Below are 12,614 nucleotides of genomic sequence, written 5' to 3'. Positions count from 1 at the left end.
TGCTTCGCTTGCGAGAGTGGTGCTGGGTTGCTTGTTCTCTCTTGCATCCTTCCCTGTGTGTTTGTGTAGCTAACCACAGCTTTAAACCGAGGGCGAGGGAGATAGGAGGGTTCCAAACAGGCAGCTACTCACGCCATCTGCAGTAGCTGACCTCTTTGTGGAGCTGTCTCTGAACAGTGCCCCCTCCACCTCCCAGCAAGGGAAAAGTCAGCTTCATCTCCCGTTCCTCTCAAGAGCAGCAGCGCATGTTGCCCCGCAGAGAAGTTCCTCTCCACCACCAATTCCCTATGTGCACTGGTGGGGGAGGGGGGAGCAGGGGCGTCTCACAGTTTGTGAAAAGGAATGAAAAGGGCCCCTTTTGCCTGAAGAATGGGTCATTCCTTGCTCTCCAGCTGATGGTACACAACGTGTGTGTTCGCACCTGGTTTTTTTGCCCCATCACCCTCTAATCCATTGTGGAGAGGTTTCCCCTGAGGACCCAATGGCAGCTGACCAATGGCCAGTGCATAGCCTGCTAGGAGTGTCCATCTTTCCCCCTGGGGGCCCGAGTTGCAGTGGCAACATCCTGTCAAAGTGCAGCACAAACTTGGCACATAAAGCTATGTTGTTTTTAACCCAAAACATGTTCTACCATAATCCCAGACCTGCACTAAGGCTCCCCGCCTCCAGCTACTTCTGGCCTTGAGACACCCTAAAATGTCCCAGGAGCTGTCCCGTGCAATTTACTTGCTCTTTTACGCTCTCTCTCCAAACAGCTAACGTTTGCTCTTTTGGATAGTGCCTCAAGCCCGGCTCCACCATAGTTTACAGGCAGACAGAAATCACTTGGGTGAGTGCAGCAATACATCATGGGCCTGAGCTCCTGGCTGCTGTTACTCGGGGTTGCACCAGCTGCGCTTCCCTTAGAACAGAAGGGCGCAGCAGGACTGGCTGCACTCCGCCCTAGCAAGACTCACTCAGTTACCCCAATGTAGCTGCCTGCGGGCTGAGAGCACAGAGGCCCCTGAGGGCCATCATCTGATGGTCACAGCTAGGGCTGGATCCAACGCAGCAGCCTCCAAGGAGACACTCCTGAAACCAGCCAGGCCCTTATAGTTTCCCTTGCGACTTCAGCTTCTCACCCCATCCATCACCTCGTTCAGCGCACAGGGGACAGGACTTGTCAAAGTCTGCAGCAGAAAGGATGTGGGGTTAATAGGCCAAGAGGAGTGATGGGTCCCATCATCACATTACCTGCCCCCCCTTCCTCACACCAGCAGGAAGTGCTTGCTGTGAAGGAGGTGAGCCAGCAGTGGGGCTCCCCAAAGGGAGTGGGGTACAGCCTGCAGGAAAAAGGAAGCTCCACCCTGCGCCCCGTGAGACTGACTGCACCCCAGAGCCTTTCCTGATGGAAGAGCAGACTCCATTGAAGTGGGTCCCTTTCCCTCTCCTGTTATGGTGGTTGAATTCCAGCATTGCTGCAACTATGTGCCTGCTTCTCAGATTGCAACTCCCACCACTGAAATGCAGCCATCTCTGGGGTGAAACGCACCTACTGCATGATGGTGCATGGTAACCCTCCAGGGAAGGACATGAGGCAACCTACATTCTGCTTCCTGCAGTAAGAGTTAAGTAATGATCCTGCCTGGCATGTGGCCAGCAGTACCACACCTGCTCTTTAGTGACTGCCTGAGGTTGAGCTCTCACCCAGTAAAGACAGCACCCCTAGAGTGCTGGGTGGGTGCTGATGCAAAGGGAAGAAGACCCTTGCCTGGATCATGGCTGTTGCGTCCTTAAAGCTCTCCCGTCCCCATTAGCAAAGCCCAGTGCTGCTCTGCGTGGCTAAGAGCACAACTTACGATGGACCAACAGAGCAAATGGCAAAGAAACGAAGTTCCTTGGGCTGGGCTGTGTAAATAGCACAGCTGGGAACTAGGCCCATTACCGCCAGTGACAACGCCATGCAGTTCCTGCCAGCTGCCAGCCAGGGCACAGCGGGGACCACTGGAACTGCTCCCAGGCCCATCATGGTGCAGAACAGGCAGAGCCGAGACATTGCATGTCCGTGTGAAGCGGGGGAGTTAGACCAGCCTTCCCCACGCTGCACCTTCACACAGACCTGCTTGCACTCTGATCCCACTGGCCGAAGCCAGAGGCAGGGAAAGAAGCAGGCCACAGACACTGGTGCTTTCTCTGTTGCAATCAGGCAGTCTGTGTTTGAAATGGAAACCATTCATGTTTATTTTCATGCCTCTAGAAAAGAGAGTGTGGTTGAGGGGTGAGGGCAGAGGAGGAGCCGGGCCCCCAGCGCAGGAGCCAAATGTGTTTGATTGTAAATAACATGACAAAAAAGTGCAACAATGAGCTCCAAAAGGCAACGAAGAAATTGCTGCCAGGTCTTTGCTGTGGCTGGAGATCTGCTTATCCAGCAGCTGGAAACGCCGCGTTCCCCCTGCGAGGACCTGTGGCACAACAGATGGTGTCAGTCTGTGGCCATGAATGTCCTGTCCTGCATATTTTCCTGGGTGGCACCCAGACCTGCAGTGTTGGTCCCAGGACAGCCAAGAAGACGAGTCATAGAAGAGCCTCTAGAACCCTTTGCTGTGCACATAAGGGTCTGATCATTCCTCCTGGCCTGGGCTTTGCAGCCTCCTTTCCTCTTGGGGCATGGCCATCTGGTATAAAGGCCTTGTTGTCCATTATTATGCTCGCTCACCTGTATTACCATAGCACCCTGGAGCTCACATTGGGGACCCAGGCCCCATGACAGGCAGGAAAGAACTTCTGCCAATGGGTCACGTCCAGCCCACTATCCACATGGGGCTGTTGGTGCACCATGCTCAGTGTGGCTACCCAGGAGCCACCAGCCCTTAGGATGCAGCCAGTCCACCAGCATGGCTGGTGTGTCTCAGAAAAGAGATCAGGAACCAAGCCTGGTAGCCAAAGCCTGCAGGGACGGCCCTGGAGGGTGCAGACAGGCCTCCCCTACCTAGAGCAGATGCCAAGTGGCAGATGTCACTGGGACCTTTTGCTGTCTGAGAAGATGCTGAGCACCAGGGCTCCCATTCTGGTGCTTGCCAGGTCCTCAGCCTATGCCTGGCAGGAACTGCTTGGACCAGAAGAGGGAGACAATGAGCAGCAGCATCAGGGTGAGGATGATGACCATCAGGTAGGCGAAGATGCGGAAGTGGGGGTTGCGGATGCACTCCCGAAGGGAAGAGTGGCTGGGGATGGAGGTTGGCCGGCGGGGAGTCTGGGAGCTGCCCAGTCTGGGCCCTGGGTCCGTTTCCAGGTCGAGGGTATAAACCCTGGGCTGGCGCAGGAAGTACCGAGATTTCCGCTTCTCCTTCAGGCACAGCTGCCGGCCCTCCAGGATGATGTGGTTGGGCTCCAGTTTGAGCAGCCGCAGGACGGCTGAGTTGGTGGGCAGCTCGGTGATGGGCTGGTTGGAGGGTAGCACTGTGGGGTGGCGGCAGAGCGGGCATTGCAGCCGGTTGTGGGCAGGGGACACCAGGCTCAGGTGTGCCAGGCACTCAATGCAGAAGGAGTGGCGGCACTCCAGGAGCTTTGGGGTGTGGAAGGTGTTGTTGTAGGGGTTCCAGCACACGGGGCAGTCTGCCTCCGGCTCCCCGCTCAGCCCTTCTGCCATGCTGTCAGTGGGGCGCTGTGCCAGCCCCAGCTGCTGCTACCAGGAATCCCATTTGCTGGGGGGGTTCAGGGAAGATGATCCCACCAGCTGCCTGGAATGACACAAAAGGCCGGTAACAATGCAACCCTCTGCACCACAGTGAGCTGCTCATCTGCCCAGGCATTTATACCCTGCCCAGGACAGTACAAGTGAGCCGGGCGGCAGGGCAGCTCCACGTGGGCCCTGTTAACACAGCCCATCAGCAAACAGGAGCAGCCACACACTGCCAGGCCCAGATAGGAGAGTCGGTGCTAGTAACGCTGACTCCTTGGGGAGTGACCCAGGGATAGGAACTGGCCATTAAAACTACAGTCTCCCCATGGCCTGTTGAAGTGATGGCAGAGAGATGCTGCGCTGGCTGCAGTGAGAGCCGGGTTTGAGGGCCCAGCCTAGGGAGAGAAGAAGGACAACAGCTGGCCTGCTGCTGCCCCAGCTCAGCTACGCTAGCCAGGGCTGTTCCTTGGGTGCAAACCGCCGGCTGGTCCCGGATGCTGCAGGCCCCTCCCCACACAGCTCCAGCACAGCTTCAGACTTTCAGACGGGAGGCGAAAGTGAGCCACGAAGCCCTTACTCCAGGCCCTTCCTCCCAGATGTTTCAGCCTGGCACTCAGACAACGGCCGTGGGGACTGAACCCAGTGAGCTGGCTCATCCCGGCAGCATTAACGCTACCTCTGGTGCAGACAGCCCACAGCCAGCGTCGGCCTTAACAGCGGGGAATGCAGCAGGCCCTGGTACAGCACATGCTGCGGGACCCTTCGTGCAGAGTGATGGGTGCAATCAGAGCCCACGGGCTGCCGCGTTCTGGGCAAAGGACCGACAGGAACACGCCTGGGCTATCTACCCCAGTAGCAGCAGAGGCCCCAGTCGGGATTGGGCCTTGTACAAACATACCCAGACACTGGCCTTCCCCCACAAGCTGGTGCCCTCAAGCCTCAGAGCAGCGCACACATTTCAGAGCAAAGCCTTGGCCTTCCGCAGAGCTCTCAGGAGAAGGTAGAAAGATGCTCTGGTTCCCAGCCCCATCACTCAGGCAGGCTCAGCGTCGTGCCCTGCACACTGCCCAGGGGAGAGAGGCTCAGACCCAGAGCACAAGTGGGCACCAGGCTGCTGCTTGGATCTGGCCAGCTCCATCAGTGCAAGGCATGCGGTGTGCAAAGCGAGGATGCGTTGGGAATTAGTGCTGGGCACTCAGGCTGAGCATTGGAGAGATGCCCCAGCCGGGGCATGGGCTGCTTAATGGTGATAGTGCAGAGGGGAGCCCGGAGAGCAGCACCTGGTACTAGCACAACAGCTGACTTACTGCCAAGATGCAGGTAACACCCCCCCCCCGCCCCCTCCAGCCAGAGTGACTTTCCCCATCCCTGCCCCTGGAATGACAAACAGCTACTGCACACCTGCAACTTACAGCAACAAAACACACCTGGCTGGGTCACAGACAGCCGCCTCCCGGCTGCCTCGGGGACCCAGGGGCTGCAGGGGACACTTACTTTCCCGAAGGGGGCCCGGTATCAAAGCTGAGCGCCGGCAGCATCGCTAAGCAGGACCGTGGCAGGGGGCCCAGGGCTGCGGGGCTGGCCTCCTGCCTCTCAGAAAGGCTAGCAAACGCACCCCGTGCAATGCTCCTTGCCCTTCATCCTCCTGCGCCATCTGCATCTGCCTCCTCGCGTGCAGACAGCCACCATCACTTGGCAGCAGGACCAGCATTCCTCTCGCCAAACAGGTTTCTAATGGCGATGAGCAGAGCAGGGGGAGTGGGGAGACGCACGTCCATGAGCTAGCTGCTCCAGAGAAGCCACACGGGCGTGGGAGGAGGTCCCGGTCCGGTCCGGTGCTGGTGCCCTCTCTCTGTGCAGCCTGCAGCTGATTTCCGTGGAACGGCGCCCAGGGCGCTGAGCTCTGAAGGGGCAGGGAGTTGTTGTTTACAGCATGCAGCGAGCGGGCAGGGGAGGGGATAAAAATACCAACAGGAGGGAATTAGGCTTTGTGCAGCAGCTGCCAACCTGCAGGCCCGGGCGGCTCAGGGTGGAGCCTCGCCCGGTGGGCCAGGACTGAAAGCCCTTCCGCTGGAGGGGTACTGGCCCCAGGCACAGGCCAGCTCACAGGCAGTGACCCCATGACTGAATAGGCGTCAGGCTGGCAGTGTCAGTGCGGAGATGGAGGGGCTGGGCCGACCCCTTCGCCCTCAGGGCAGGGTGGAGGCACGGGGGGGGGGGGGGACGACTGTGTGCTGGGTCCCAGTGCTTAAAATGGTCTAAAAAAGCGGGGCGGGGGGTCTATCAGAATGTGGGAGCAGCAGCTTTGGTCAGAGGCTGCTTAAAGTTCACCCGGCCGTCTGGGCGAGAAGTTAAACAAACCAGTATAACTAATTGCTGTCTATCCCCCCCCCCAACATGAGTGACAGGTGTCACCCCCCCCCCGAGTGACAGGCGGCACCCCTCCCCACCTGAGTGACAGGTGTCAGCCCCTCCCCCTCCCAGTGACAGGCGGCACCCCTCTGCTCTCTAGTGCCCCTGGGTGGGGGTCCTGTGTTCTCGTATTGCTAACAGCGCCCAGCAGCGCCCCGGGTCAGTGCCCGCAGCTTACGGGACACCCCCAGGAGCCCCGCAGGCTGGTATCGGCACCACTGGTGGAGCTCGGCTGACACCTTGTGGCCAGTGAGGACACGCCCGTGGGTCGCTCTCTGGGGTGTGAGCACCATTCCCACTGGGGGAGCTGCAGGGCTGGGGCTGAGGGCAGCTGTCTGCAGGCCTGTGCTGGCGCTGCCAGGCGCTCAGCAGAGAGCCCACCACGGCCCCGGCCTGCTGCCAGCAGGCGGCCAGACTGAAACCTCAGCTCCCCGCCGTCCCGCTGGCTGATTTCAGCAGTGCCTCTGCAGGAAACGCACGTCCAGACGCTCCCATGGGGCCCGAGGCCAGTCGCATGGCTTGGCGTGGATCCCGCGCGCCCCAGGGCACGGCGCTGTGCTGGTGGCAAGCCTGGAGCTCCTGCCAAGAGGCAGTTTTCAGCATTTCTTGCTCCTAGGGGCGCTTGCCCCTCACTGATCACCTGGCCCCTGTGAGTGTGACAAAGCAATGGTAACCATGGCAACTGCATCCCAAAGGGAGGCCAGTATGAGCTCATCTGGGGGGGGCAGGGAGCCCTTAGCCGGCAGAAATGCTGATCTGACGCAAACACGCCTTGAGCAGTGACGCAGGCCGGGGGCTGAACTCCCCCCAGCCCCTCACTAATAACACCCCCACTGCCCGCCCCATGCACAGGCGGGGCCAGATTGTCAGCCCCATTTCACATCTGGGGAAACGGAAGCGAAGCGAGCAGGTCACCGAGTAATTCAGTGACAGCCGGGCCCAGCACCCCGGCTCCAATGCCTAGGGCTGAACAGCAGGAAAGATGGGTGCAGACTGTAACCCCAGATCTGTACCCTTCCTCTCCCCCCCTGGCAAGCACAGACCTGCAAGCACAACTCCAGCCATGGCAGTGGCCTTGGCTCGTAATGAGGGCATCGGCCCTGGCCTTGCACGCGTGCGCTGCTCAGTCCAGAGCTGGGATAAGGCCCAGCTTGACTGGTTTGACATGCGGGGCCAGCGGGGCCTTAGCTGCACGTGCCTGGGAAGCCCCGGCAAGGGCTCTGCCCGTCTGTAAACCCTGCTCGCACAGAGGCCATGGCCCTGCTGGGACGGGCCATGCTTCCACGTGGGATGCTGAGCGTCCATGGCTGTGGCACAGGAGGCGCCAGGAAACCGACAGGAGTAGCCTTGAACTGGCTGGGGAGGCAAAGGGCATCACGGGGGCTGGAGCCAAGGAACCCAGTGCTGCGCATCGTCGGGAGTGTTGTCACTGGAGCAGGGTCAGGCCTTTTCGCTCCCTCAACAATGTGCAGCCAAATGCCATCCTGTCACTGGGCTGCACCGCCTGAATCCCTTTGCTGTGGGGCTGGGGCTGAGGCTCCCCATGGGCTGGGAACCTGCCCCATGAGGTGGCCGGAAGGGCTAGGGACCCCCCCTCGTCTCCAGGGCTTTCCCCTTGTAAGGAGTAGCCCATTAGCCAAGCGTCTCTGCAGGGCCAGATTAACCCATAGACTAATAAGGCTTAGGCCCTCCCATTTTTAGGCCCTGCTCTAGGCCTTCCATCCCATAGTGAAGTAACAGCTGCGCGAGGGGAGCGGGGCCATCAGGAATGTTTGGTCTCATCAGATATCGCTTTGTATAAATGGATCCCTTCAGATGGTGAATTCAGTTTATGGAGGTTGTGCTTTTGTCTTTGCGGGCTAGGTAAGTGTTGGTGGGCCCCAGCAATATTGAACTTTGTACGACAATAGGCCTACACTGGCCAATAGAAACCATGTCGAAGAAAGGAGGATGGCAGAAACCGAAGGAGGCCAAAGACGGACGGCAAAGGCAAGATGCGGTGCTGAAAGGCACGCCTGCTCTCCTACTAACGTTTTTTTCCTCCTACTAAGACTGGTGGTGAGGATGTCCAGGCGAATACCAGCCCCAGTGAACCTGCTGCGCCTGATGAAAAGGAGCAGCTTCCTGTGACTTCTCTAGCTGCAGTCTCACCCCACTCCTCTGCAGACTTTCCCAGTGATAGTCATACAAAAATATCCTTTTCCAACCATCCAGAAAAGTGGGACATGACTTCACAAGATCTCATTGCATATTGAACTGAAAAGGGCCCACAGAAATGCCAGCCTCTACATGCTGACTTTTCATTGACAAAGCGAGACTACAATCAGAATCCTTATCTGAACAAATCAGTGTCTGAACATGTGAGGCCTAACAAAGAGCTTAGCAAGTGAGAATGGCTCATCTCTACGCCTTCTACAAAGGAAGTGTACTGTTTTTATTGCTACCTGTTTTCTGGTACCAAAAAGTGGGGAATGTTCTGCGAAGGCTTCAATGATTGGAAGAATACTGCATACATTTACCAATCATGCAATAAATGTGCAGCATCCATTGTCAGTTAGCAACTACCATGCTCGAAAGAAAGTTAGTGGTAGAATTGATACCCAAGTGTTGGCCAGTCTGCCGTGGACTGTCGTGTTGAAGCAGTTTCTTTTTTTGTATTTGTCCAAGAATCTTACAATTTTTTCTCTGCATCAACCAGTTGTTGGATGATTCTTAAAGATTCCCTCCCTGCCAGTAGATTTTACTAAAGAATTTCTTCCATTTATTGAATTCACATCACTCTCAGCTATAGAGAGAAAAGATGATGCCAGCAAATCTATTTGGATGTACCAAATTATCACCGAATCCAATGTGGTAGAATGTTTCCCAAATGTTGAACTGCATCACGGCTGTATTGATCACTACTGCTCACTAACTGTACCGGAGACTGTTCCTGCTCTCTTCTAGTAAGGGTAAAAAATGTCCTCCAACCCACCAGGACTCAAGTCCCTCTCGAACACTGAGAATGAAATCGTCAGATCTTTGAATTACGACATCATTCATTACTTTGCCACAGCGAAAGCTAGGGAAAAACTGCGGCTGTTTGAAGAACTGAATGTAGTGAGAGAAGAATAAACTGGTTAATGGTACATAAATAACTAACATGTACATCTGTATATAAACAAATGCTAGATGACGTCAGAATATTTTTGCAATATGTCATTCATACTTAGGCCCTTCCCTCCCATTAGCCTTAGGTCCCTCGTAGCCTTAATCCATCCCTGCTTCCTGCTCAGCCCCCCGAGGGAGGGGCCAGCCTGAGTCACTAAAGCCGTCAGCGTTCCCTGCAGCGCTGACCCCCAGAGCCCCAAACCTCTTGCTGCTCGGCCAGCCCCAGTCTAGATTCCTTGTTGTAAGGCCAGTTGGGACGACTGTGCTCTGCTAGTCTGACCCCCCGGATAACACAGGCCAGAGAACCTCCCGCACTGATCCCTGTTTGAACCAGAGCAGCTAGACAGCCACGCTTGCTTTAACAATTGCCAGGGGTGGAGAATCCACCATGGCCCTTGGTCAATTGTGCCAATGGTTAACTACCATCACGGTTAAACATTTACCCTGGCTTCCAGTTGGAATTTGTCTAGCCTTAACGTCCAGCCAGCGTCTCGTGTCAGACCTGTCCCGGCCAGGCTGAGGAGCCCAGTGTTAAATATTTGTTTTCCATGGAGGTACTTCGAGTCACCCCTTCACTTGCTCTTTGTTAGCTAACTAGACTGAACTCCTGGTGTCTGTCACTCGAATCCCTTCAGCGTTCTCTGAACCCTCTCCAGTTTATCAACATCCTTCCGGAACTGTGGGAACCAGACCAGGACACAGGACCAGGCCACAGGACCAGGACACAGGATTCCAGCAGCTGTCGCACTCATGCCAGCTACGGAGGTAAAAAAAACCTCTCGAATCCTCCCTGAGATTCACGCATCCAACGACCGCACAAGCCCTTTTGCCCATAGCATCACTACCAGGACCCCCCCAAATCTTTTCAGCGTCCCTGCTTCCCGGGGGCTAGAATCCCCCGTCCTGGCAGCATGGCCTGTGTTGGTTCCTAGATGTTTGACTTTCCATTTAGCTGTATTAAAACGCAAGTTGTTGGCTTGTGCCCAGCTTCCAACGTGACCCCGAGCTCTCTGTATCAGAGACCTGTCCTCTTCCTTCTTTACTATTCCGCCAATTTGTGTGTCAGCTATACATTTTATCAATGATGAGTTTATGGTTTTGTCGAGGTCATCAATAAAAACATGAAATAACGCAGGGCCACAAACTGATTCCCGGCGGGACCCCCCCCAGAAACACCTCCTCTTGATGACTCCCCACTGGCAATGACATTTGCAGACCTATCAGCTAGGCAGCTTTGAATCCGTTTAACGTGTGCCAAGATGATTTGATGCCTTTCTAGTCCTTTCAATCAAAATGTTGCGTGGTACCACGTCGAACGCCGTACAGCAGTCTGTCTAATCCGTCACCACCGTTACCTTTATCAACCGACCCTGCAGTCTCCCCAGATTAGATGGCTGCATCACCCGCTCTGAGGCGCGTTTGGTTTCTCTTACGACTTCAGCGTGGCGAAGGTGCCAGCCTGACGTCTCTGGAGACGACCAGCCCTGGTTTATGCACAGAACGGGGCTTGCCCAGCCCCATGCGCGTCCCAGCACTGCGCTGCCAGTGCCCCCCGGCGCTGAGCTGAAAGGAGCAGCTCCAGGAGTGAAGGGGACAGGGTACGTGGGAGCACAGCCAGCCGTTGGTGCCAGCTGGGGGGATGGCTGGCCTGTGGCGTATTCAGCCTCGTCCATGGGCAGGGCTGAGCCTGCAGCCCGTCCCGTCAGCGCCAGCAAAGGAGAGTGGTGTTAGTTCGAGGAGCATCTGGCTGAGCGTGGCCTGCCCGGCAGAAAACCCACGGCTGGCCCCTCCAGGGCAGCTTCGGGCAAAGGCTGTGAACGAGGCCACTAAGGACGCCGTGACTCTGGGGAAACCTTGGCTGCAGGGAGAGACGGTCTGGCCGGAAGAGCCCTGGGTTTCAGGAGCCTGCCCCCAAAGTAGAAGGTGCTGGAGGAGAAAGGCCAGAAGACAAACTCCTGAGCCCGGGGGGGCGGGGGGTGGGCAGGGGGAAAGGCCGGGAGCATGGAGGCCAGGAAAGCGAGAGAGGGAAGCTGGAGAGGCAGGATGAGGTGAGATCAGGTGAAAGGGAAAGAGACGGGATCCGGCTTTGCGAGAGCCCGTGCTAGCCCTGCTCCGCCCGCTGCTAGGGCGCCCTGGGGGGGTCCCCCGGGAGGGCTGGGGGCTGTCAGGTTGTGACTGGCTCTGCTGGGCTGAGGCACAGTGAGGAGCAGAACGGCGCTGACGAGGAGGACGACTGTGCCCACGGCCGCCATCGCCAGCAAGGCGAGGCGCACGCGTTTGTGCAAGCAGCTCCCGCAGCCTCGCTGCTCCGCCCGGCGGGGCTGCTCCTGCCGTGGCCGGGGGCCCAGCTCGAAGCTGCGGCTGATGCTGCTCACGTGGATCTGGGGCGACCCAGCCGCGCAGGAGGCTTTGGGCCTGCCCCAGAGTTGCCCCGCGAGGCGGCCGCTGCGGGCTCTCTCCACGCCCTCCGGGAGGCAGGCGAGGACGGCGAGGTTGGTGTCCAGCCTGGAGAGGCCGCTGGCCGGGAGCCTGGTGCAGTGCCGGCACAGCGGGCACTGGAGGGTGTCCGGCGGCTGGGCCTTGCGGTGGATGCGGGCCAGGCACTGCAGGCAGAAGGTGTGGTGGCACGGCAGCACCTTGGGGGTGTGGCAGGCGTTGTTGTAGTGGTTGAAGCAGACGGCACATTCCAGCTCGGGAGCAGGCGCCTCCGGGGAGCTCATGGCAGCGGGTCCCGCCTGCGGCCCGGCAGCCAGCCGTGCTCCCCCGGCCCCGAGCAGACCCTGCGAAGAACAGCCGCGAGATCAGCACTCCAGTTGGCACCCAAAGAGGGGCCCAGCTCCGGGAGAGGGGCCCCTGGGCAGGAGCTGCCAGCGCTGCTCCCTCCTTGGGGTGCTTACTGCCCTCTGGGCTGTACACGGGCCCTCACTCTGCAGAGCGCCCCCCCCTCCCCCCGCAGGCTAAGGGGCCCAGCCGGCACCGGGGGGGGGGGGGGGGGGGGGGGCAGCCGTCAGCTCCAGGCTTGCCACAGAGTCACACTCAGAAGTGGTGCAGCGCTGCCCCACCCCGCACAGGCCTGGGGCTTCAGAGCCACACTCTACCCCTGTGCTGGTAAGGTCAATAGAAACTCAGCCCCCGCGCACTGGCTAGAGCCGGTCCCTCCCCACCATGCTGTCTAGAGTCCATCCCCCCCACATCGCTGGCTAGGGCCCATCCCCCCGCAGCGCCAGCTGGCAGGACTCAGTGACCCACCATGGCCTGGTTGAACCCTCTGTGTCTGGTCATGTCTCCATAGTTTCACCCCTCCCGCCGTCGCTGCTCTGTAAGGTGCCAGCAGCGTGCGCAGACCAGCCGGTTGCTCTGACGCGTCGCGTGTGATCAACCACAGGGGCCG

The 12,614-nt window shown here is 58.2% G+C and overlaps 1 protein-coding gene and 1 pseudogene across 1 annotated transcript; both read right to left on the bottom strand.

Annotated features, from left to right (window-relative positions):
• Positions 1 to 2,434: 2,434 nt before the first annotated feature.
• Positions 2,435 to 3,791, bottom strand: LOC137161953 (E3 ubiquitin-protein ligase RNF183-like; annotated as a pseudogene).
• A 7,486-nt stretch (positions 3,792 to 11,277) lies between these two features.
• On the bottom strand, positions 11,278 to 11,943 carry LOC137161952 (E3 ubiquitin-protein ligase RNF183-like). The gene has a single exon (XM_067561442.1). It carries the CDS (start codon positions 11,941 to 11,943, stop codon positions 11,278 to 11,280), a length of 666 nt encoding a protein of 221 aa, XP_067417543.1.
• Between the last annotated feature and the right edge of the window lie 671 nt (positions 11,944 to 12,614).

Source organism: Emydura macquarii, unplaced genomic scaffold (assembly GCF_026122565.2).
Source record: "Emydura macquarii macquarii isolate MOO-44397 ecotype Brisbane River unplaced genomic scaffold, CSIRO-AGI_Emac_v2 contig_2417, whole genome shotgun sequence".
In the NCBI taxonomy this organism is placed as follows: Eukaryota; Metazoa; Chordata; order Testudines; family Chelidae; genus Emydura; species Emydura macquarii.
Note: the sequence above shows the minus strand (reverse complement) of the source record. Positions and strands in the feature narration are given on the sequence as shown.

Bases quoted from the DNA above. Each gene is read 5' to 3' on its own strand.
- LOC137161952 (XM_067561442.1), bottom strand. From the start codon at position 11,943: ATGAGCTCCCCGGAGGCGCCTGCTCCCGAGCTGGAATGTGCCGTCTGC.